The sequence below is a fragment of the Lonchura striata genome, chromosome 24 (genome assembly GCF_050655825.1).
Source record: "Lonchura striata isolate lonStrDom1 chromosome 24, ASM5065582v1, whole genome shotgun sequence".
NCBI classification, from domain to species: Eukaryota; Metazoa; Chordata; class Aves; order Passeriformes; family Estrildidae; genus Lonchura; species Lonchura striata.
This window is the reverse complement of record NC_140726.1, coordinates 9,088,684-9,112,547: the sequence shown is the minus strand read 5'-3', so window position 1 is coordinate 9,112,547 and position 23,864 is coordinate 9,088,684. Positions and strand designations below refer to the sequence as shown.

General features: G+C 59.0%; 2 protein-coding genes across 14 annotated transcripts in view; one reads left to right on the top strand and one right to left on the bottom strand.

Annotated features, from left to right (window-relative positions):
• Positions 1-34: 34 nt before the first annotated feature.
• On the bottom strand, positions 35-8,186 carry BACE1 (beta-secretase 1). Its single transcript, XM_021530022.3, has 9 exons — positions 7,901-8,186; positions 4,508-4,596; positions 4,148-4,364; positions 3,825-3,962; positions 3,600-3,734; positions 3,373-3,474; positions 3,082-3,231; positions 2,798-2,969; positions 35-2,721 (listed from the first exon to the last, which is right to left on the bottom strand). Exons 1-9 carry the CDS (start codon positions 8,144-8,146, stop codon positions 2,480-2,482), a joined length of 1,491 nt encoding a protein of 496 aa, XP_021385697.1. The 5' UTR covers positions 8,147-8,186; the 3' UTR covers positions 35-2,479.
• A 361-nt stretch (positions 8,187-8,547) lies between these two features.
• CEP164 (centrosomal protein 164) overlaps positions 8,548-23,864 on the top strand; it is a 29,259-nt gene continuing 13,942 nt past the window's right edge. For 3 of the 13 annotated variants that reach the window (XR_014950003.1, XM_077788038.2, XM_085560289.1), the window contains exons 1-12: positions 8,548-8,678; positions 10,466-10,555; positions 10,889-11,000; positions 11,315-11,567; positions 11,994-12,149; positions 12,769-12,897; positions 13,226-13,303; positions 15,018-15,137; positions 16,949-17,317; positions 18,552-18,635; positions 19,462-19,545; positions 22,487-22,572. Coding sequence is in view for 11 of the 13 variants with exons in the window: in XM_077788038.2 (XP_077644164.2) it covers positions 10,477-10,555; positions 10,889-11,000; positions 11,315-11,567; positions 11,994-12,149; positions 12,769-12,897; positions 13,226-13,303; positions 15,018-15,137; positions 16,949-17,317; positions 18,552-18,635; positions 19,462-19,545; positions 22,487-22,572 (1,550 nt within the window). In the remaining 2 variants the exon portion in view is untranslated. Of the gene's footprint in view, positions 8,679-10,325; positions 10,556-10,888; positions 11,001-11,314; positions 11,568-11,993; positions 12,150-12,768; positions 12,898-13,225; positions 13,304-15,017; positions 15,138-16,948; positions 17,318-18,551; positions 18,636-19,461; positions 19,546-22,486; positions 22,573-23,864 lie in introns of all 13 variants that reach the window. The other 10 variants (XR_014950002.1, XM_085560291.1, XM_085560288.1 and 7 more) reach the window with 9 other exon arrangements.

Here is a 23,864-nt window from a genome sequence, read left to right as displayed (position 1 = left end):
TTTTTCCCCTTTTTGCCAGTGAACAAGTTGCAGATGAAGAGCCAATTTTTTGTGGTCATTTATTTTAATATCATAATAATTTACCGTGTTAACATTCATTGTTCTTACATAGACACTGGGTTACAGAGTACTGGAGCCTCCAGCGACAGCCCACGGTCCCGTCCCGTCCTGTCCCATCCCCTGCTGTCACCGGGCCCGGGAGGGCGCGGACGGACCTGTCAGAATTCCAACCTGTCAGAATTCCTGCGCTCCCCTCTCCTGTACTTCCTCCCAAAGCGCGGGCTGACACACCAGCCCTTTCTCCATGGATTTCGGTGGGATTGCGAGGTGCTCAGCACCGCTGCAAATCTTGCAGTGACTCTCTGAACTCCCCCCTTTCCTGGCGGTCGGCGGCAGGAGCGGGCACTGCCCCGGGCAGGCAGGGCAGCCCCGGGCGCCGTGCCCGCTGTGCCCGGCTCCTCCGGCCGCACGCTCGGGCGTGTTTTAAGGCAGTGGTCCACAACAGAGTCTCTGGGGTCTGGGGGTCCTGGGCAGGCACGAGGGTGGGGGGAGAACGTTGCCCTCTTGCAGGGAGTGGCTGGAAGGGGTTGGGAGCGAGGCGGGGGCCGGGGGGCTCCGTGTGAGCGCGGTGGGGCTGAGCAGGGGCAGCGTGGGGGCTGTTGTGGCAGTGCCCCGTGCCAGGGCTGGCTGGTCTCCTACTCTGCCTGTGCTTCCTGGCTCCCTCGCTGCTTCCCAGAGAAACCTCTGGCTGCAGGATTTAATTAACAAGCTCGGTGATTGCTGTGGGTCCTGTCTGTCCCTGCCTGACCCCGGTGGCTGTGCAGGGCAGCCGCCAGCTCATCCCTGGCACTGCAGGTATCCCCTCTTTGTTCATGGAGGAGTGATGCATTTCAATTGTGGAATTGCCGTGTCTGAGCTCTTTCCTATCCGGGCTGGAGGCAGAGAAGCAAAGGGAATACAGCACTACCACTGCCTGCAAGGTCACGGGTGTCTGCTCTGGGGAAGGGACGGTGATCCTGCAGCACGGGGAGGAGGGGTTGTCCTCGTACACCGGGAAATCCTCTCTGAGGACAGAGGTGCCTTCTGTGCTCAGGCTCCTTTGGGCTTGTGAGCCACTGCTCTGTGTGCTCCAGCCCTGCACCCCCTCCTCAAGCCAGCTGGGACCCCCTCACCATCAGTGCCCCCACCACACACGCGGCTGCGGTGTGAGCACTGGCCCTGCGTGGTGCCCACAGCGGCCGAGCACTGAGCAGAAGGCTAAAAAGATTTAGAAAAGCTCCAAAACAAAACAGGACCGACCCCTAATGTTGGAACAGTGGCTTTCAGGGCTAGAATTAAAAATAGAGATATATGGATGTACTGTACAGGTGAGAGGCGGCCGTGGTCTGTACATGTGGGACCGGCTCTGTACACGCTCTCAACGTGCAGCTGCGCTACCAGTGACACGCTTTGTAAAAAAAAAAGAAATAAATACAACCATGTTTAAAAAACAATAAATGCTGCAGTTCCCACAGCTGCCGCCTGTCCCTGGGATGCCAGGGTGTCTCACAGCCAGGCCTGGACGTGTGGAGTGAGCAGGGAGGAGCTGCTGTGCCGTGGGATGCGCCAGGGTGAGGTGGGGGCTGCAGGGGGGGCCCGGGCTCCCCTATGGCTTTCGAAGGGCTGGGTGGGCTGGGGAGCAGCCGGTGCCAGGGCTGGGAACTTCACTCCTGGCACTGGCTTCTGCATGGCAGCCACTGCTGATGCTGGAAGCGAGGGCAGGGAGTTTCCCATCCCTGTGATGTGGGGAGAGGATGGGTGCCTGCTCCTGCCTGTCCCGGGAGGGTGCAGGGAGTCCTGGGGCTGGCAGCAGTGGCAGCACAGCTCGGGAAGGCAGGAAAATGCAGGGGAAATGTGAGAGCGAGCAGTGTAGGGGCAGCAGGGTAGGAGGGAAAGCCCTGTCTGGGCAGCCCAGGCTGGCCCTGCAGGTTGGTCTCTGAAAAGCCCAAGGCTGGAGGGCTCCAGGATGATCCCCGGAGTCTGGCTCAGTGCAGGGAGTCACGGGTGGGCACAGCTGCAGCACAGCTCCCTGCAAGAGAGCCTGGGCTGGCAGCTTCCCGGCGGGGCGAGTTGGAAAGGATGCACAGGGATGGAGTGGGACAGGCAGGGGATGGCTCACCAGCGTCACTCCATCAAGCCAGGCAAGGCTGGGTGGGAGAGCTTTGTCCTGTCCTGGTGCTGGAGCAGAGAAGCTGCCCCCAGCTCCCAGGATGGGCTTGCTGAGCTCTCCCACTGCCGGCTGCCACGCTCCTGCTGCAGCTCCCAGAGAACGGAGCCCGGGCCGGGGGCAGCCCCGGCTGCTGGCCCTGACGACGCCGAGTCCCCAGGCCGTGGGCACGGGGCCTGAGCTCCCCACGCTGCCGCCACACTCCAGCCCCCGGAGCAGGACCCCTGCCCTGCTGCCTCACCTGCGGCCCCGGGGCTGCGCCGCGCTCGGCCGTCACTTCAGCAAGGAGATGTCATCGGCGAAGTCGTCGTGGTCCCGCCGCAGGCAGCGGAAGCAGCGCCACTGGAACACCATCAGGCACAGGGGCAGCATGAAGAGGGCGCAGATGGCCGCCATGACGTAGGCGATGGTCATCAGGGTGGACTCGTCCGTCTGTGGGATGTTGTAGCCGCAGTCCTCCATGTTGGAGTGCGGGTGGGGCCCGTCCACCGCGGCCGTCCGGAACTCGTCGTGCACTGCGGGAGGGGAGGCGGGCTCCGGTCTCTGCGCGCCCGCGTCCCCTCCAGCCCCGGCCCCGCGCGCCCAGCTCACCGTGGCAGGCGCTGACGGCGAAGCCGATGCGCTTGCGCGCGCGGTCAAACACCACGTAGAAACCCTCCATGATCACGGCGCCCATGACGGTGCCGGTGGAGGACTGGGAGATGGCGAACTTGTAGCAGTCGTCCTGAGAGGTGGCCACGTCCTCCACCGGGCGCAGGTATTGCTGCAGGGCAAGGAGCAGTCAGGGAAGGGGCACGGGAGGCAGCTGTGTCCACCCGGCACGGTCCTGCCCGCGCTGCCCTCCCTGGGCAGGGTCTGGCCTGCCCAGCACTCACCTGGGGCAGGATGGTGATCCGGAAGGACTGGTTGGTGGCCTCCCCCATCAGGTAGAGGGACAGGACCGGGAAGATGTGCCAGGGGGTGGTGCCGACCTGCCAGCAAACCAGCTGCTCCCCCAGCCAGAAGCCGTCTGGGAATTTCTCCGTCTACCAGAGGGAAAGGGGAGGTGAGCGTGGCCATGCTGGGCAGGCAGCAGAGATGCCAGGCTGGTGAGGGGCAGCCACACTGCCCACAGCTCTGCGCTGGCCCTGGGCCGTGCCCGTGGGGAAGGGGTAGGATCCACTGACCGAAGATGCTGTTTTGATGGATTTCACCGCAGCCTCAAACACCTTCTTTGGTAGCCTGAGGTTGGTGGTCCCGCTGTCCACAATGCTCTTGTCATAGTTGTACTGGGGGGGGCAGAAGAGGAGGAGTGACCCAGGTGCAGGACCCCAGCCCACTCCCCTCCCAGCCCCTCTGACCAGCGCTGGGTGCCTCCAGTGCCCGTGGAGCAGGTCCATCACTGCCTGCTTACCTCCTTGCAGTCCATGTTCAGGTCCTGCCCGTTGACCTCCAGCTTGACGATGATGACCTCGTAGTACCACTCCTTGCGGATGGGGGTGTACCAGATGTCACCCACGTACAGCGAGCGGTCGATGCCGCCGATGATCTGCAGAGGAGACAGAACAGCGCTGCCACCACGTGCTGGCAGTGCCACCAAGGCACCAAGCCCCCAGCCAGGCACCTGTGGAGTGCTCACCATGCTGCCTCCCACCGAGGCCACGGCCTCTGTCTCGTTGGCAGAGAAGCCCGTCCCGCACAGCTGCAGGGAGAAGATGTTGGGCACCCGCGTCTGCTTCACCAGGGAGTCAAAGAAGGGCTCCAGGCTGTCGTCGGGCTGGTGGGAGGAGAAAGCAGAGGCAGGACAGGGATGTGTCAGTGCTGTCCCTTCTCCAGGAGCCCTCTGCGCCCAGGGAGTTCCCCTCGTCAGCACTGCTGTGCCCCAGGGGACAAACAGGGACAAGGAACAAGACAACTGAAGCGTTTCAGTGCTGACACGCAGGACTGCCAGCCAGGGCTCACCCGGGCAATCTCGGCATAGGCCAGTCCCAGGATCCCTTCCCAGTTGGAGCCGTTGATGAAGAATTTGTCTGACTCCGTGATGGCAGCGATGTTGGCTCTGACGGTGACGTTGGGGCCGTGGGGGATGGTGACAAGGTCAGTGCCCAGCTCCCCTTCCCACTTGCCCTGGGTGTAGGGCACGTACACTCCCTTCCGCAGGTCGCGGTAGGTGCTGGACCTGCAACGGCGGCAAAGGGACGAGTCAGACCAGCAGGGGTTTTGTGCATCCAGCCATTCCAGAGGCCAGGTCTGGCCAGACCTCCAGCCAGGAGAAGCCGTGTGCCTGAGAGGCTGTGCTCTGTGTCCTCCCAGGATACTCACAGCTGCCGCTGGTAGTATCTCCGGAGGAAAGGGTGTGGTGCAGCTCCCACAGCGAAGTTACTGCTCCCTGTGTCCACCAGGATATTCAGCTGGAGAAGGAAGAAGGACAGGAAGGCTCGTGAGTGCAGTGGGACCCTCTTTTGTTGTGCCCAGAGAGAAGAGAAGGAGGCAGCGACATCAGGGAGTGACACAAAGAGCAAACAGCATCCAGCACTGTGCAAACAGAGCATGAGCTCCTTGCTCAGCACGGCCCAGCCTCAGCCCCCAAATCCACAGGCAGGGTTTGGGAAGCACCTGGCAGGTGTCTTGAGGCCGGAGAGCAGCAGCAGCAACACAGGGTGCACGGGCTCCCCTTGGCAGGAAAGCAGATTTGCTGGCACAGATTTGGTGGGAAGGATCATGGTGAGCAGCTCCCGTGGGTCCCTGTGCCCGCTAATCACCACCCATATGCCGAGCCCTGCTCCTGATTCATTCCTGCCTGGGCAGGATTACCACGCTTGGCACATATCCCACTGGCAGGGCCAGGACTGCCAGCCTGATCCTGCCCTTGGCTGACCCGTGCCTGTGGCCCTGGCGAGGAGAGGGACGGGATGGCCGGGTGGGATGGCTGGGTGGGATTGCTGGGGTGCACAGCCCTGGTGGGATTGCTGGGGTGCACAGCCCTGGTGGGATTGCTGGGGTGCACAGCCCTTGTGGGACTGCTGGAGTTGGAGCAGGACTGTCCAAGTCTCCTGGCTGTGCTGGGCAGCAGAGCTCAGGGTAAGCCCTGGCCCCAGACCCAGGAGCTGCTTCAGAGCACCAGCCCGGGCAGCAGCAGCAGGGCTTTGGCCCCTAATCTGTGGAGTCAGAGGGAGAGGAAGGAGGTTAATGCGCTTGTGTTAATCGCAGCAGCACCGCCTGCAGCTGCCGAGAGCTCTCCCTGACAGGGGCTGACATGTCCTGAGCGCCCCAGCTCCTCCTCCCTGCCCAGGGGAACATTTCAGGCCATGGGTAAAGACCAGAGCAGCACGCTCACCCCCCCAGTACCCACCCTGGGTGGGTGCCAGCCCAGCACGCACCACACAGCCTGGCAACCTGGCACCTGCGCCATCCCCAGGGCTGCTCCCGGTTCTGTGCCATCAGGGGCCACCTGCTCCACACAGCACATCTGCAATCCCAGGGCACCCAGAGGAGCCTGGTTTCCCTGGAGAAGGACCTGCTGAGCTGACGCTGCAGGGAGAGGAGGCAGGGAGGGCTTTTACTGTCGCAGGCTGCATCCTGCTGAAGGGGTCACGCACAAGCCCCACGTGGAGAGGACCCAGATCCTTGAGACTCAGCCCAGCCATCCATTCAGGCCAGGACATGGCACGTGAACTGGGGAGGCCAAGACATGTGTGGCAGGGACGCTGCCTGAAACCTCTCCCTGGAAGTGACAGTCCCTCCAGGCACCTCGGCAGCAGCGCTGGCTCTGTGCCACGCGTGTCCCTAGAGCTGTGTGCTGCTCCTGGGGCACCAAGCCTGTGCCATCTGTCCCAAAACACTGGCTCCTGCTGCTCAGCTCACCCCTCTCCCCTGTGTGTTTATGAATCAGCCCGTTCTGGGGAGCCAGGGAAACCAACATGCTTGGACACATGGAATGTGTGAGCAATCAGCTGCTGACGGTGACTTGGCAGCGCAGCACGGCTCAGAACCAAAATTAAAGCACAAGGGGATACAGAAACTTCCTTGTCAGCATCGGGAAGGTGAAAGGAAAGGTGAGGAGATGGATCACCTCTCCCTGCTGCGTGTGAGCCTTGGGGAAGGATGAACCCACCCTGGGGCAAACACACTCCCAATTTCCTGCAGAGGCACAGCCAAACTCTTTCATACAAATCCTCTCATTCCATTGCAATGCCTGAAGGGATTTTGCTCCACACTCACACACATACACACGCACACACACACACACAGAGGCACCACGTTTGCATTTGGAAGCAATCCAAAGCTGGGAGATGCTGCCCAAAAGGGTGACTGGCTCCGGAACGCGCGAGCGCCTGGAACAGGTGGTTCGCACGGAAATTATCTGGCAGCTGCGACACGTGGCAGGCAGGAGATGATGAAATCACATTTAAAACCAGATTTTAGAAATAATCTCCTCCCTTTTATTTTTTCCCTAAACACACCCTGCCAGGCAATATATTCCAGGCACACAGGGACAACACAATAGTGCTCCCAGAGATGCAATTTCCATGGCAGTGGTTGCATTCCCCCGTCCACTTCTTGCTCCCATCGCTCTCTCCCACCACGCACACAGAGCACAGCCAGCTCGTGGGGGAAAGCCAGCCTTTATTTCAGTGCCTGCGTGGGTGCTGGCTGTTCTGGCAGCACCCAAAAAGTGGAGATGGCAGGCGTGAGGGAATGTGGCCCTGTGCTTGGAGGAACCTGGAGCCTTGACCACCGAGCTGGACCCCCAGCCAGACTCGTTGCTGGTGACAACGGGGATCAGGATGGGCACAAAAGGATTCAGCAGTGGGAGCCTCCCCGATCTCATCCACAGAACAGGGAGGAGCTGGTTGCCCTGTGCTGGCTGGCACCGGGCCCTCAGCATTTGCCCTGTCCCCAGCGCGCAGCCACGGTGCCACATGAGCTGGGCAGCGTGTGAGGGATGCTGACAAAAAGATGGAGCAGGATCAGAGCTTGGTGACGCACCAGCGCCTGCTCTGCCGGCTCCGTGGGCTCCCTTTCCATCCAGGCCATCCCATTTTCCTGCACTTCACCTCCCCACGCTGCCCCAACTCCTGCGCGGCGACAACCGGGAAGAATTTCCCCCGGGGAAGCCGAGCTCTGGAGGGTTTTCTGGAGAATTTCCCCGGCAGGGGCAGGCAGCAGCTGCGGCCGGGGCTGCGCTGGCAGGAGGTGCCAAGCACGGCTTGGCCGTGGGCTCCTCCGTGCCTGCATGTGCCCGCTCCAGGCGGGCACGGGGCTGCGCAGCCACATCCCACCCGCCTGCCGCCCACATCCGCGCCAGCTCCAGCGGCATCCTCCGGCTCGGAGCGGGAGAGAGCCGGGGAGGGATGGGGAGAGAGAGGGATGGAGAGAGGGAGGGATGGAGAGAGGGAGGGATGGAGAGAGGGAGGGATGGAGCGATGCAGCCTGGCTCTCTCGCACGTAGAGGCACACGCAGCACCGGCCACCCCGCCCGAGAGCCCGGGCAGACCCGGGAGCGATGGGGTCACCTTCGACGGGGGCCTGCGGCCAGTTTTAGCCGAAAGCCAGCAGGAAAAGCATCACCGGAGCGATGAGAAGCAGGAATGCTGTGCGGCGAGAGCCACGCGAAGCCACGGTGGCACCCGCAGCCCCCGGGGGTGCGGGGGATGCAGGGGATGAGCGAGATGCGGGGGATGCGAGAGACGCGGGGATCCCCTCCCACCTCACCTTCTGCGGGGGGCTGCCCACCGTCATCTCCACGTAGTACCCCTGCCCGGACTTGCCGCGCAGGTTGTCGATCATCTCCACGAAGCTGCCGGCGCTGTCGGGCTCGGCGTCCAGCGGCGCCCGGCGCTGCCGGAGCCCCGACGGCGGGGCCGCGCCGCCCCGCAGCGGCAGGCGGATGCGCGGCGGGGCCGGGAGGGCGCGCAGAGCCCCCAGCCACAGCAGCAGCCAGGGCCAGGCGGGCGCCATGGCCGCGGGGAGCCCTCGGGGGACGCGGTCAGCGGGCCCGCAGCGCCCCGCGCCTCGGCGGGGCGGCCGCGCCGGGGCGGGCGGGCGGCGCGGCGGCGGCGGGCATGGCGGCGCGCACGGACCCGCCCCGGAAAGCCCGCCCGCCGGCGGAAGCGCTCACCGAGAGACCCGCCCCGGCCCTGCCCGCTGCCCCCGGCCCGTTGCCGGTCCCCGTGCCCGTCCCCGTCGCGCTGCCCCGACCCGGGACCCCCGGGACCCGCCGGGCCAGGCCGGGCCAGGCCGCGGGCGGCGCCCACGCGTCGCCATGGCAACGCACCCCCGCCGCCCCGCCGCCGTGACGTCATGCATCCCGCCTCCCCGGCGACCAATCGGGCGGCGAGCTTCGCCCCGCCGGCCAATGGCGGGGAGGGGGCGGGGCCCCGGGCAGCGGCCGCGGCGGCTCCCGCGCTCCCGGCAACGGCGGCGGCCGCGGGACGGGTAGCGGGGCGGGCAGGGCCCGCAGCGGAGAGACCGGCACCGGCACCGGGACCCGGTGGGGATGGGGACCGGGATGGGGATGGGGACCGGGATGGGGATCGGGACCGGGACCAGGAGCGGGCTGGGGACGGGGATGGGGACCGGGATGGGGATGGGGACCGGGACCAGGAGCGGGGTGGGGACGGGGATGGGGACCGGGATGGGGATGGGGATCGGGATGGGGATCGGGACCGGGACCAGGAGCGGGACCGGGACCAGGAGCGGGGTGGGGACGGGGATGGGGACCGGGACCGGGACCGGGATCGGGGTCAGGATGGGGATGGGGATCGGGGCCGGGGTTGGGGAGGGTTCCCTCTCTGAGCGGCCCCGCGCCCGCCGTTCCGGCCTCGAGCCCCACGCGGGCTGCTGGCGGTGCGTGTGTGGCGTGGGTGCTGCCGTGATAAGGGTGGAAACGGCGCTTTTTTCCTCTTTTTGTCTATTTTTAAAATACCGTATCAAGCAGAGCTGTTTGTGCTCCGTGCCAGCCGCGGTTTCTCCGGGGCTCCAGGCTGGCGCGGCGGCGGCTGCGCTGAGGATTCGGTTCTCTTTGCACAGAGCTATAGAACGGTTTTTTGGGTTGGAACGGGCCTGGAAACCATCCAGGTCCGCCCCTATGCCATGGGCATGGGCTTTCCACTAGCCCAGCTTGCCCCAACTTGGCCTTGAACACTTCCAGGGGTGGGGCTGCCACAGCTTGTCCGGGCACCCTGTGCCAGGGTCTCACCACCCTCACAGGAAGGAATTCCCTCCACAGATCTCACCTAAATCCTCCTTTTTTAGTTTAAAGCCGTTCTCCCTAGTCCCCATCTATTCCAGCTGCCCCTCAAGCACTGAAAGGTCACACTAAGGTCTCTCCAGATGTGGCAGGGCAGATTCTCCAAGAGAGGGATGAGCCCTAATTCATCCCCCAGTGCCAATGCCAGGCGTGGGAGATGGGGCTGGGATAGTTTTGGGAAAGGAAAACAGGGACAGAAGGCCCCGAGCGAATTGCCCACACCCAAATGCTCTAACTGGGGACGTTTGGGAAGGGGAGTGGTGTGAGCTCCGTGGTGCTGCTGTGGTTTGGATCTCGTGAGAATGTCTTCACCTGGAAACTGCCAGGATTAGTTGCTGCTTCTGAGACTTAATTTTACATAAGAGTTATAAATCCAGAGTGGGCTGAGGACACGGGGAGGTGAAGATGGCTGTGTCACAGGTGGTGATCCTGCTCCAGGGCCTGGCAGGTACCACAACCCCCTGAGTCTCACGAGGGAAGCAGAGGAATGCTTTTTGCACTGACATTTTGGAGGGGTTAGGCTGAAATGTTCGACCTTGGCATTGAGCTGTGTGTTTAGCAGCAGTTGTGGTCCCCCAGTGTTTGTACTGGCCAAATGTGGCCACCCCGAGCCACAGCTGAGGATGTTTGGGGTGAGCTGGGTGAATTCCAGCTGCATGAACCTCTGCTGGATGGGTTGTCAGGGCCCAGCTGTGGTGTGGTCTGGGAGTTAAATCCAAAGCTATACTTTGGGAAAGTTGCTTGCTTTCTCTTTCTTCCCTGTCTCATTTCAGCTTATTTTTTATCTGCTTTAGAAGTGCCTGAAATATCTTTCCTGTAGGAGCTGGAAGGCCTGGGGGATCTGATTATAACTTTGTTCCACTTCAGCTCTGCTCTCTGTCTTCACAGCCCTCGGAAGTGTGTGGAGGCTCTTTGATTCGCTTTTGCTGCATGTGCTGCAGCAAGAAGGGCTCTGCCATGAGCTGGGGGTGAGGAATTTCCTTTCTGGGGGCAGCTGTGACTCTGTGCTGGTTCCTCCCCGCTGCCAGGTGTGGCATCCATGGCAGGAGCCGTGCGCATTGGGGACCAGCTCATCCTGGAAGAAGACTACAATGAATCCTACGTTCCCAAGGAGCAGGGTGAGTGAGGCCTGGCTTCCCAGGAGCTGGGAGAGGGGATCCACGTGTGCAGGTCACTTCTAGGAGTGTTCAGAAAACAGGGATGGGTTTGTGGAGTGGCTGGAGAGGGTAGAGCACACTGGGTTTTAGCAGAGGCAGAGCTGAATGTCACTTTGAGGTGGCACTTTGAGGTGGCACTGCCCTGTGCCAGCCTGGCCGGGTGGGATCTGCAGGCACACAGGACTTTGCTGCTGGCTTTGGGCTCAGGATGTGCCAGCGTGCCCACAGCTTTAGCTGAGGAGGGTGGCTCTGCTGGTTATACCAAGTTCACAGGTTCCTCTTCTGTTTCCCCAGAAATCCGGGATTTTGCGCCCACGATCGGGATTGACCCCGACAAGGAGTCAGAGCTGCTGTGGCTGGCCAGGGAGTGCCTGGTGACCCCAATGCCCCCGGAGTGGAAGGCCTGGTGAGAGCTCTGGCAGCAGCTGGGCTGGGGCATTCCCCGGGACAGGACAAGGCTTCCAGCTGGCAGAGAATTGGGTTTGGCGGGGTATCAGGAGCTCAAGGCTTTTTGGGGAGGCAGAAGAAGGGGAAGAACTGCTTGGGAAGCTGGATATGAGCATCCTGGGAGAGCTGCTTCCCACACTGGTACAATTGTGGCCTCCTGGAGACATCACGCTCCTCTTCCCTGGGCTTCAGGTGCTCGCACTGTCAGCAGAGATGTTCTGGCTGTGTTTTTAACCTGCTCTTTCACCTTTCCCTGCTATTTTTGCCATGCAGCCAAGATATCGCGGGTGGTGACATCTATTTCTTCAACTTTGAGAGTGGCCTCTCCTCGTGGGAGCACCCCTGTGATGAGCACTACAAGCAGCTGGTCATCCAGGAGAGGGAGAAGCTGCTGGCACGGGGCAGCTTGAAGAAGGAGAAGAAGGAGAAAAAAGAGAAGAAGGAGAAGAAGGACAAGAAGGAGAAGAAGGAGAAGAAAGAGAAGAAGAAGGACAAGAAGGAGAAGCAGCTCCTGAGGCAGCTCCCTGTGAGTAGGCTCTGCCTGCAGAGCTCTGGGGAGGGCTGGGCAGAGGATGACAAGTGGCTCCAGGGACACCAAGTGCCTTGTGACCCCAGCCCCGGGTGATGGGCAGTGAATCAGCTGGGCTGGGAGCACTGAGTGCAGAACCACCTTTAATTTTGGCTGTAAGATGCTCTGTAGTAAACACACACTCGTGGTGTGTCTGGGAGGGAGAGGAGTGTTCAGGACCCGCTCGGGTGGGCATTTGGGAAGCAAAGTGTGTGAGTGGATCCAGCCCTGTCCCGTTGCTGGTGCCTGCTGGCTGTGGGGTGTGAGCAGGGCTGGTCCTGCAGCCCCTGATTGCCCAGGGGAGCTCCTTGTCCCATTGCAAGGTCAGGAGAGGGAGCTGCACGCCTGTGCTGTCCTGCCAGTGACTCCCCTGTGCTTCTGCAGCCCCCAGGCTCCCAGCTGGCGCCCATCCAGCCTGCCCTGGGCACCCTGTCTCCTCTCCGGGGCCTCACGCCATCGTCCATCGCCCCTCGTGGCTCCCTGAGCCTGGAGCTGGGGAACGTGCTGGACTCCGGCCTCATCCCCAGGGAAGGAACGCTGGTGAGGCTCCCCCTCCCCTGGAGGCACACTGCTCAGGGTCACTTCACTGACACGATTTGTGATCTGCTGTCAGTTCTGAAATGCTGCTGTATGTTAAAAAGCTGTATTTCTTTTCTTCTATTTCTAGTGCTTAATTAGTGGTGAGCTCTTTTCTGCTATGTTTGGCAGATTGAAAGAATTGTTTCAATAGCTATTGGAACAAAATAGGAAAAAAAGGAAAAAAAAGTGTGCTAAATTTCAGTAGAATTTGTTGTCCAAATGAAGCATGACAAGCAATGCACATAATACAATTTAATAAATTATTTACACTCTTCTATTTGAGAATAAAAATAAAAAAAAACCCTATTGTCCCGATGAGTGTAAGGTTTATAACCATGTTGAATGCTTTGTTTATTTATTACTAGAAAATGACCTGGGGAGTCAATAGCACTTGTTAAATGGTAAGAAATATACCCTTTAAAGGAAGGCAAAGCAAAATATGTGCAAAACATAGACATAAACGTTTTAAAAATAAACAAATAAGTTAAGTGGTGGGAAACTGGCCTCCCTGCCAGCAGCTCAGAGTCTCGGTGGGTCTCTGTCCCCTGTCCTGCTGGCTGAGCTCTCGCTTCCCTCGCAGCCTGCAGAGCTCCCAAAGCCCAGCGGCCGCACCCAGAACCTGCTGGATTTGATCTCTGAGGAGAAAAGTTCCTTGAGCGTGGCAGTGCCAGAGAAGTGGAGAAATGAAGAGGAAGAAAGTGAAAATGAGGTATTGGTGTGCCCTGGCTGTTGCTGCAAGCAGAGTGCTGAAACCTCCTGGTGCTCCCCTGGTAATGGCTGTTCCATTTGCCCCTGGGCTTTAATTTGTGCTCTCTTTTCTTTGTGCTGCTTGTTCCCCAAAATCATCTGGTCCTATTTTCACATGGTAATCCCTGTGAGAGAGCATCTGCCATGGTGTCACTCCAAGATGAACTGGCTGTGGGTGCATTGCCATGACTCTGCTGCCTAATTTCACTGCTGAGGAGCCCCTCCTGTGGCATTGCTCAGGTCAGAACTCAGTTTTGGCCATTTCTCTTTTTTTGTTTTTAAACCTTCAGAGTTTCCATGGGACCTCTAGGCTGTTAAAAAATGTGTACCTGGATGTTGAAGCCCTGGCAGGCAGCTTTGACTTTGAGGTAAGACCACGGGGATGGGCAGGGCAGGGGAGGCTGCCCTGGTGGCACTGCCAGGGGGTGAGAGTACAGCAATAGTGCCAGAGGGACGAGTTTCCTTTGTCACACAGGAGCAGGTGATGCAGAGGAAGGCACAGCAGCAGGGCTGGGGAGCTGTGAGAAGCCAGGGCTGGCCCACAGGGGACAGTGGGGTGGGAGCTGAAGGGAAGTTTGTGCTTGGAGTGGTTGTGGTTTGGTAGCTGGGACTTGAGAAGACGTCTTTGCACAGGCTGGAGCTCTGCTTCATCCTCAGACAGGAAAATAAAGACAGGTAGGTGGAGAGGGCAAGGGGGAAATCTGTTTTTCCAGGGAGAAGCAGGAAAAGGGTCTCAGATCAGAGGTGCCACTGCACTTGGTGTGGGGGAAGGCTCAGTGAGGAAGAGGCACTCCCATTCTGCTCTCTGTTTGTCAGGGGGTGGGGAGGAAGGCTCCTTGCCTGCTAAAGCTGCCGGGTTGGCACTGGGGAGGGGAGAGGGGAATGTCCTGTGGGGATGTTGGGTGCTGTCCTCAGGGATCCTCATGTGGGCTGCACGTGGCAACACAAAACCTGCTTTTCTTTCTTCTCCCTGCTGGTGAATGCAGTGGCTGAGACACAGAGCCTGCAGTGCACCCAAGGCCTTGTGCAGGGGCTGTGCTTTCCCTGAGCTTCCTTAGCTGGGATCAGGCTTAAGATGACAAGGGCACAATGGGAAGTGCGTTGTAAGCAGCTCTGGTGATTTGGCCCGACTGTTTGTGCTGACATTAATCCTTTCTCACCGCTTTGAAAATCCTGTTCCAGTATCTGAAAGGCAAATTAATTTCTTTTAAAGTGTTTTAGAGTATTTTCCTTATCCTTTTCACAGCACAGGAAAATTAAGCTGTAAAGTACTTTGCTGGAGAACCTATTCACGGTGCTGGGCAGGATCTGCAAAGGCTTATGCTAAAGTGGATGTGACAAAGAGAGCCCTGACTCTCATCTCCAGACAACCAGCAGCCGTGGGGGCCGATTCCTCACTGAAATGTTAATGTGTGCAGGAACAAAGAGCTGTCTTGGCATTTCAGTGCCCTGGGATGGGGCTTTGGGAATCTATTGTGGAATGGCGATTGCTGCCCAACAGCCAGGCTGTGAACCCAGATGGGAGACAGACAGCCTAGGCCTGATAAGACAGCAGTGCCCCGACTGGAAAAGAGAATTCTTTTGTCGTTCCATGAGATGGCAGTAGAAAAGCATTCCTGGGAGTGAGCCTCAGCCTGCTCCCGAGCAGACAAGGGTTTGTGTAGCAAGTCCTAAGGGGAAAGCTAAGCAGTAATGGGTGAAGTCATGAAAAAACTGGCTTCATGTAGCCCCTGGTCAGGGCTGGATGTCTGTATTCGAAGGAAATAGGAGGTTTTAGTGACTTTCTGAGCCAGGATGTTGGGTGGGGTGGAGGCAGCATCAGACACGGTTTGCAGGGAGCCCGGAGCTGGGCAGAGTCTGCAGGACTGTGAGTTCCTGGAGCTGGCCAGCAGGAAAAGCAGCAGTGAAGCATCCCCCAGCTTGATGTTTGGGAATCTGGGCCCGTGAGTTCCCAGGAAAGCTGTGCAGCTGGAGAGCTTTCTGCTCTAGGGCTGCCCATGGTGGGTGCTAATGTTGGACGAGTCCTCCAGCTCGGGAGGGTGCTGTGGGGAATTCTGCAAGTGGCTGTGTCCCCCCAACTAGGAGAACAGCAAGGAGGAGCAGGAGGACCGTGGCAGCCCATCAGCTGGTGCTGCTGAAGCTGCTGGTGCTGCTCCCCAGCCCCACGGGAGCCCTGAGGAGGAAGCTGCCAGCCTGGGAGAGGTGACAGTGGCTCCCTGGCATCCCTGTCCTGCTTGCACGGTGCCACCCAGGCTTTGCATGCAGTAGGCAGCTCCTGGTGCTGTGCTGTGTGTCTGCAGTGCTTGGCTCCTTTCTGCTGTTGGCTGAAGTTTAATGCTGACCCCTGGAAGCAGTGATTTGGTAGGCAGGAATTTCCCAATCAGTTCGTGCAACTCAGGGTAGGTAGAATGCCACAGCTCGTGAAAGGATCACCCAAAGCCAGTTATAGCCCAAGTGACTTGTGCAGCTCTGAAATCCATGGAAAATCTCCAGCCTGTTGTTGCAGGAGGAAAAACCTTCCTCCTCCTCCTCCTCCTCCTCCTCCTCCTCCTCCTCCTCCTCCTCCTCCTCCTCCTCCTCCTCCTGTGTGTCTGACTGGCACGGGTCCCTCTTCTGCAGAGTTCATTTGTGACCATCAAGGTGTGAGGCTAACGAAGGGTTTGCCTGTTATTGCCTTAAAAATAGGATTCTGCCAGCCAAGGAGATTATTCTGGGGTATTTTAGTAGCTGAGGTGAACTTGCCTGGAGAGAAATCCTCTTGTGTGCACACCACTGCTGGGTACTGACACATTTTGGAGTGTGTGTGATCCTGTGTTCAAGCATCAGAACCCTGCTTGGCCTCATCTGGGATTTCCTGGACACTGCCAGGTCTCCTGGTGGGATGTCCTCAGGAGAACTCTGAAGCAAGTTGTCCAAAAGGAGCATTTCCAGCCACCCTAATCCCATAAAAGGGGAAGCACGAGGGTGGCTGAAGAACTTCCCTGTGCCCACCTTGCTCTGGGTCCTGGTGCCCCCAGGAGCCTCGTGTGGCTTTTTGGTGACTCTGGGAGCCTCTGCTGGGCAGGACCTGTGAGCTGTCAGTACCAGGGCATTGCAGGATTTTTGGGAAGTGCCTGGAGTGGGACTCCTCTGTCCTGTCCCTCCCTGGGGAGCTGTGGCAGAGCAGTGACACACTCGGAACGTGCTCCCGGAGCGCTGCAGCCCCGGCCTGGGAGCTGACAGCATTCCAGAGGCACTCTGATAAAAATACACCGCTAAAATATGCGCTCAGTGTACAGAACACGCCGTGCACAGGATGCAGGGAATGTTTGACAAGACACCGTGGCATTAATAAAACAGTGAGGAAGTGGGACGTGCGAGCAGCTCTGTTTGCATGCTGATGAGGAACCTTCTCCTGGCTCTTCCCCTCTCCATGGGCAGTGCTGTGGCCTCCCCACTGCGGGGAGAGGCAGTGGAACCTTTGGGTGACTAAGCTTTAATTCGGGGTTGTTTGTTCCCCCATCTCTCAGCAGTCACGGGCTCTTCCTGAGCTCTGAGTGGTGCCTTCAGTCAGTGCCCACCCTCCAGTCTGTCCCTCTGGAGGGTGGGATGGTGATCCTGCCTGCTCTCCTCTGCTTGAAACGTCAGGCAGAAGTGAAATGTCCTCTCATGGTCTCCTGCAAATGTCCATCTCTCGCCAAACAGATCCAATGTGGAAGCATAGGTGGGCCCACAGTGGGGCACGTGGCCTGCAGGGGCTGGTGGCCTTGCACAGCCACTCTGATCCACTGAGACCCTGTGAACAGAAAAAGCAACAGATCCAAAAAAATCAAAGCCCAAGAAATGAAGGAGATAATGTCAGTGGAGTCCCTGGCCTTGGGACGGGACTGTGTGAGAAGAAGTCAAACAGGTCTTGAAGTCACCCAAAGATTTGTGATTTTGCTGCTTGCTGTAGGAGAGCCTGTGCTGTTCCTGACTCCTGCATTCCCCAGAGAGAATATTGGGTCTGTAATTGTGTTTGACTTGCTGCCTAGAAGGAATCTCTAAAATCAAGACATCCTGAAGAAGTGGCAGAGTCTTCCTTGGACTCTGGTGCCGCGTGCCCCCCGTCTCCGGTTCAGCTCCTCTCCAGAGACGCTGCCAGCAGCCTGAACGAGGAGCAGGAGCCTGCTGGGGATGGAGCAGTGCCCAGAGAAGATGCTGAGGTGGAAGGAGACGCCTCTGGAGCTGAGGAGGGGGAGAGGAGCACAGCAGGGCCGGCCACGCACGGGGCTGGGGCAGATCAGCTGCCCAGCCTGGCTGCCACTGCTGACTCCCTGTCCTGTGGAGAAAAGGGGCTGGATGAAGAGAGGGAAGAAGCAGCAGCTGATTCAATATCAGAGGATGGGCTGGACGATGGCAAAGTAAGAGACCTGCCTTTGTGGTTTTGGTGTTGGCTGTTCCCACCGTCTTGTCAGGCCCTGGCTCAGGAAAGCTCTTGGAGCACTCCCTGGTTTTTCTGTCAAGCCAGTCCAAATGCTTTCCTGGTCAGCAGGGCAGTCATTCCTGGGGGGCATGAGTGCTCTGAATTCCCCGATGGGCATCTTCAGGACTGAGCTGGGCAGTCATTCCCTCCTGCACACCCCGAGTGCTGCCCAAAGCCGCTCAGCAAAGCCTGGACTGGGTCTGGGAGGAGGAGCAGTCCCAGCTCCGGGTGCTGCTGTCTGTGTTGGTGAGCAGGGTTGGTAATGCAGCTCACGCCGAGCCCAGCTGTCCGTGCTGCTTTGTTCTCTCCTTCTGTTGTTTCTCTCAGCTTGCCCAGAGCCGCCTTGGCAAGCTCGGAGCGGGGCAGGAGTGAACCTGGGGCTGGAGCTGGAGCTGGAGCACAGAGCCTTCCAGCCTCCCAGCCTGGAGGAGGGTGGCCAGGCTGCAGGGGCAGGGGCTGGGCTCTGTCCCACGCTGCCTGGCCCCACGGCCGGGCCGCCAGACACGCGCTGCCCACTCGTGTCCACACTCCAGAGCAGGATCCCAGCGGAGCTCGGGGTCTGATGGATGATCTCTCTCTGCTCTGGCTGCTTCCTGCTGGTTTCGATCATTTCTCAAGTTTGCTGATGCGTGATGTCTGTAAGAAATGACAAACTACAAAACCTGGGAAACGCGCTGTGTGCTGAAGGGCTGCGGGTGCTGCTTTCCCAAAGCCACCCGTGTGCTTGGTGTGCTCCCACCTGAGCTGTGCTGCTGAAGGCAGCGTTCCCACCGAGCAGTCCCCTGCAGCTGGGAGAGAGGAGCCCTCGCTGCACTTAGGCACAGCAAAGCTGAATTTTAAAGTGCTTTTGTGGCTCCGGTGCTGTGCTGTGTGGTGGGCTGGGAGCTCTGAGAGCTGCAGAGATCCGTGAAGATGGAGAGGAAGCAAGTGCCTTGTATCAGGGATGTTTGCAGAGCACTTTGACCTCCCCAGCCCCACCTCCTGCCCTTCTGGTGTTTTGTGCTTGTCCCGTGGGTTACACATCCTTGGTGGCTTCCCCATGACATTCAGTCACCTTTTCTTCCCTGGGAGAGGCCAGACTTGTGCTGCCAGCAGCATTGCCGAGCTGGCAGTGCCCAGGTGAAGCTGCAGGGGCAGGACGTGTGCAGGCTGTAATGTGTTTTTCCTCTCAGCTTTCAAAGGCATCCGGGGGCAGTGGCTGTGAGCAGGACCTGCCTGTCTCCAAGTGCTCCGACCATGAGGTGGTTCAGCCTGTGGTGAGTCACCAAAAGCTCCTTTTTCCCTGGCTGTGGGCTCCAGCTGGGATGGTGCAGTGCCCACCTCTCCCAGCTGTGTGTAGCACAGGCCAGCAGTGCCACCCTGCACCTCGCAGGCTGGGCTGTGGGTGAGGCAATATCCCTGGAAAAGTAGGTCACGCAGAGCTGAGAGCGTGCTTGGCTAATTGCAAAAGGGAAAATAATAAGCAATGTAAGAACTGTGCTTTAGGGGCTCAGCAGCTTTTGCTGGGGGGGGGGTGTGTGTGGATGGAGACCCCACTCTGGAGGGTCCCTGCAGCAGAGCAGCCCTGGGCTGGGGGGAGATGCCCATCAGCATCTCTTCATCTCCACAGGAAGCTGCCATTGCCATCTGCCAGTGGGAGCAGAGGCAGCGTGGCCAGCAAATGGCTGAGAATGTCATTATTTCCTGCTCTGTACAAACCTGTGCCCAGGGGCTCTGCCTCGTGTGTGCAGGGCTGCAGGAGCAGGGCTTAACTCGAGGGGTGAATGACTCGTGGGGGGCTGGTTGTGAGGACAGGAATCCCTGGAAATGTGCAGCAGCAGCACAAAGAGGAGCAGTTGAGGCTGGGGAGATGTGCCCCCTTTGGTGTTCCTTGTGCCACCCTCGCCTGCTAAGGCTGGTGGCCTGGGAGTGTGACAGTGCCCGCCCTGGGTGGCACTGGTGTCCCTTGGTGCCACAGGGAGGGTGAGTGCTGCTGAGCTGCTGACAGCGGGGTGCTGAGGGGGCTCCGAGCTGTGCTGGGGTATTGCTCTCAGCATCTCTGGCTGCTCAGCAGAGACTGATCCTTCCTGCTTTCTCTTTTAGGGCTTGGGCTTGAAGAGCCAGCTCTCCGAGGAGCTTCTGGGCATGGGGACTGTGTCTCCTGCTCTGGACAGTCCCCAGTGCCAGGTCAGTGCTGTGTGGGGGTCAGGGCAGCTCTGAGCAGGCAGCTGCAATCCTGAGGTGTGCTGCTGTCAGCAAGGGGTGAGCAGGTTGGTGTGTGAGGTGTCAGGGGTCACGGCAGCGCCACCAGTGCACTGTTTTTTCTGCAGAGAGGAGGTGCAGGTGGCTGCACAAGGAACATAAACCCTGAGCAGAGGTGGCTGCAGGGGTGTACACAGGCAGGCTCCCCTGGGTGCTCTCCCTGCCCTGATAAATGGCTTTCCTGGGGAATGGAGGAAGCAGAGTCTGTTTTCCTTTCTTCTTTTGTGAGTGTATTTGTCCTTTTCTTTCTCTTAAGCAGATGGGAAGGATTTGTGTGGCAGAACATGATAGAATCAATGGGAAGAAAAGGAGGTTAACTCCCTCTGACAGATTTTGGTAGAGGGAAGCTTATTTTTAAGCATGTGGTCTCCTTAATGTAGGGGGAAAGGGGCTCCTTTCGGTGAGTCTGTGGCACATGGAGTGTGCGTGGTGTGCACATGTCTGTGTCAGCCTGGCACACAGCACTGGTCAGGCAGCTCTGCCTGGAGATTGCTGTGCATCTCTGCTTTATCCTTGTCTTCTCAGCATGGCTCTGAGTTGGTTTGCCCAGCCCCACGTTCCTCTGGAGCCCTCCCACTCCATCTCCGTGGTTGGAGGCAGGGTCCAGGATCCAGCTGGGGTTACTCAGCCTTGCCCTGATCGTGAGCGCATCAGCAGCTCTGGAGGAGAGACCTGAGTGGCAAACTCCCCACCTGTCCAGCAGAGAGGAGCAATCCTGTCTGCAAGGCTGTGTCTGGAGAATACACCTGTCCTCTTGTGCCTAATAATGAGCATAATCAGATGTGAAGGGAAAACAAAACATATGCCTGCTGTGCTCCCCCTCTCCCTCCCCGCAGCGCAGGCACGGTGCATGCAAATGCTGCTTGGAGCAGCCACGGTTGGGTTTATTACAGCCCTGTTTGGGGAGAGGTGGGTGTGAAATGGTGCTCCCTGCAGAACTGCAGCTGCTCTTTTGTGTCTGTGCACAGAGGCTGGGCTGGAGCGGCTCGGGGTTGTAGGAATGTGCCTGCTTCCGTGTGAGGAGCTTGCCTCGCTTTGAATGCATTGGCAAAATATTCTGTTGTTCAAAAGAAAAAAAAAAACCCCAAACAAAAACAAAATAAAATACACCCCTGGCAGCTCTGTGAGCACAGAATTGGAGGGGTTTTGTTGGTGTGCTTTGGCAGGAGCTGTGGTGGCTGCAGAGGCTGTGTGGGATGTGTCCTGCTGGACCTGGGAGAGGGGAGGCTGCTCTTTCCCTTTTCCCTTTTTTCCCCTTTCCCCTTTCCCCTTTCCCCTTTCCCCTTTTCCAGATGCAGAACTGTGTAACCACAGAACGTCTCGAGCTGGAAGGAACCCACAAACACCATCAAAGTCTGACTCCTGGCCCCGCACAGACCCCCCCAAATCCCACCCTGTGCCCTGGCAGCCTCGGTGCTGGGAGCATTCCCTGGGGAGCCTGGGCAGTGCCCGGCCCTCAGGAAAAGGCAAAGCAGTGCCAAGTGCTCAGTGCTGGCACCTTGCAGCGTGGTCTGAGCTATGTGAGACCATCCCCTGGGATCTGGGCTCTGCAGAGGGAGGAGGTGGCCCATTATCTGTCACCCCCGTGTTCACAGCTGCTCCTGTGTCTTGAGCATGTGAAGTGTCCTGCAGGGATGCAGCTGGGCAGGAAACCGAGGAGGGGCAAGGATCTGATCATTCCACACACAGTCTGCCCTGGTTCCCTGCAGACGGGGGCTGTGTTCACCTTCCCAGCGTGTCCAGAGGTTCCTGCAGCCTCGGGAGGGCCTGTCCTGCTGGGCAAGGGCAGCAGGAGCCCTGTCAGACAGCTGAGAGCCCTCACCCTCTTTCCAGGAGATCTCCTTCCCCGTTTGTCTGGTCCTTCCTGCTCCCTGTGGTGTCAGAGCCCATTGGGAGTGAGGAGATGTTTGCTGAGCTCCTCGGTTCTGGGGGATTGGAGTCCTCAGTTCCAGGGGCAGGAGGGGCTGGGGCTGGGGCTCTGCCAGGCTGATGGGATGGGAGGTGGCAGCACTTGCAGGGAATCCTTCTGCCATTTGCTCTGCTGAACGTTGGCATTAATTACTGCGGCATTAATTCCACGCACAGCCCTGCGTGGCACGGGCTGAGCTCACCTGCTGGTGTCCCCAAAAACTTATGAATGGGCCCCTCCCTGCTTCCCGTGGGGCTGACAGGTGAGGAGGGAAATCCTTCCCCTCCTCAGGTGTCCCTGCTGCAGGGACAGAGGGATCTGGGAGGTGGCAGGAGGGGCAAGGAGCACCTGACTGTTTCACATTCAGATATTTTCTGTTCATATTTCTGGTATTTGCTATGCCATAAATGAGCCAGCTGAATGCTCGGTGTGCTGCCAAGGGGGCTGGATTGATGATGTAGCCTGGAGTCAGAAATCCCTGGGCTGGTGGCTCTGTGCAGCCCATCACACCCTGCCCTAGAACCTGGATGGGAGTCCTGGTGTGGATTTTGGTGCCAGACAATGCATCCTTTGCTTCATTGCCACAGCACTTGGTGTGTGTGCCATTTCTCTCTCAGGAGATGTCTCTCCTGTGCTTTCCAGGGAGTTCAGTGGGACTTGGGATTGTAAAATGACTTTCAGGGAAGAAAGTCAAACCCGTGTCCCAAATTCTTAGTGCTGGCAGGGAGTTCATCTTTTATCCTGAGAAAGCTGAGCTCCCAGGCCTCCCCTCATGCTTCTGGGATGGTTGGAGACCCTTGGATACCCTCAGGAGAGTGGCCTGGCACATCCAACATTCTGGAGCAGCCTATGGGTGCCATGTGGCCCAGTTGATTCCATGGACCTTCAGCAGAACTCCTTTGAGGTCTTTGATGGTGAGGGAGCCACCAACTCCCCCCTGTTTGCTTTTACCTGCAGGCCCAGGAGCTGGGAGCAGAGGAAAAAGAGCAAAGCAAAGCCAGCGTGGAGGAAGAGCCAAGGAAAAGAACAGAAGCTGCTGAGAGGTACGGTACAAACAGAGGCACGAGGGAGGCGTGGGCAGCTCCAGCTCCTGCTGCCTCTCCTGCCTTGCCCTCCCTGCTGTGCTCCCTGCAGCTGCCCAGGTGTGCCCTGTGCAGCTCCCCCGGCTGCTGCAGCCTCTCTCAGGGCCTTTCCCACTGAACCTCTGGCTTCTCCTGCTGCTCCCTCGCCCTGTCTGCAGCTTCAGCTTCTGGCTGGGTGGGCAGTGCAAGTGCCAGCCTGTCCTGTCCCTGGGGCTGCCCCAGCTGTGGCTCTGCTGCCTGCCTCCCTCGCAGCTCCCGCTGCTCTTGCCAGGATGGCCTGAGCCTGGTCATGCTGTGTGCTTGCCCTGGGCTGTTAAACAGGGCAGACGTGGCCACTGGCCATTGCCTGGTGACAGCCTTGGTGGTCCTGCTGGGCTGAGCCTGTGGCTAAAGCCTCGCAGGCTCTGTTCCTGATGCCAGGTGAGTGCAGCTGTGATGGGATCAGTTCTCTTCCTTCCACAGAGGTGGCCCTGCCCGGGTGTGAGCATTAAGCTGTGTTCTGTCCTGGTACATGGACAGACCACCAGCTGTTATCCCAGGGGGAACGCTGCCTTCCAGAGCCCAGTTACCACAGGGACTGGGCTGTCCAGGGGAGCTGTTTTCAGCCTCTCGGTGGGGATTTGTTTGGAACAGTTGGGATTCTGTTCTGAGCAGTGAGCTCTGTGCTCCCTCGAGCTCCTCCTCCTCGGAGAGCCCCAGGCTGGCATTTACAGATGAGTCGTGTCAAAGCTCTTGGCCTCCACGCAGAGTTACACGTTCTCCAGGGCACTGGGAACCAAGGAGCTGCTGCCCATGCCAGGAAAATTCGTGAGCAGAAGCTGCAGTCCATCTTAATGACAGGCTTTGTGGGATTTGCAGCCTTGCTCTTGGAGGAGCTGTTTGTGTGAGGGTCTCCAAAAACATGTTCTGCCCGCAGGAATTGTCTCCTTATCACTTGGCTCCTGCTTCCCAGCTGAGCATCCTCTCTTTCTGTCTGCCTGTGAAGCTGCTCGTGCTTGCCTTGTCTCTCCTCTCTGTGCTTCTGAGATGAAGTAGGACTGTAGATACAAGCATGCCTGCCAACACTTCCACCTGTAATTTGGACAGCAGTGTGAGTATGGCTGACAGGGCTGGCGCACCTTGGGGACGTTCTCCAAGGGCCTGCAGAGAGTGGGATAACCCAGGGAAGGGATCCAGCACCCCGAGGCTGATGTCCATGAGATCCCCAGCTGCCTGTTAGTCCCACACGAGGTGCTGGGGATGGTGTGGAGCTT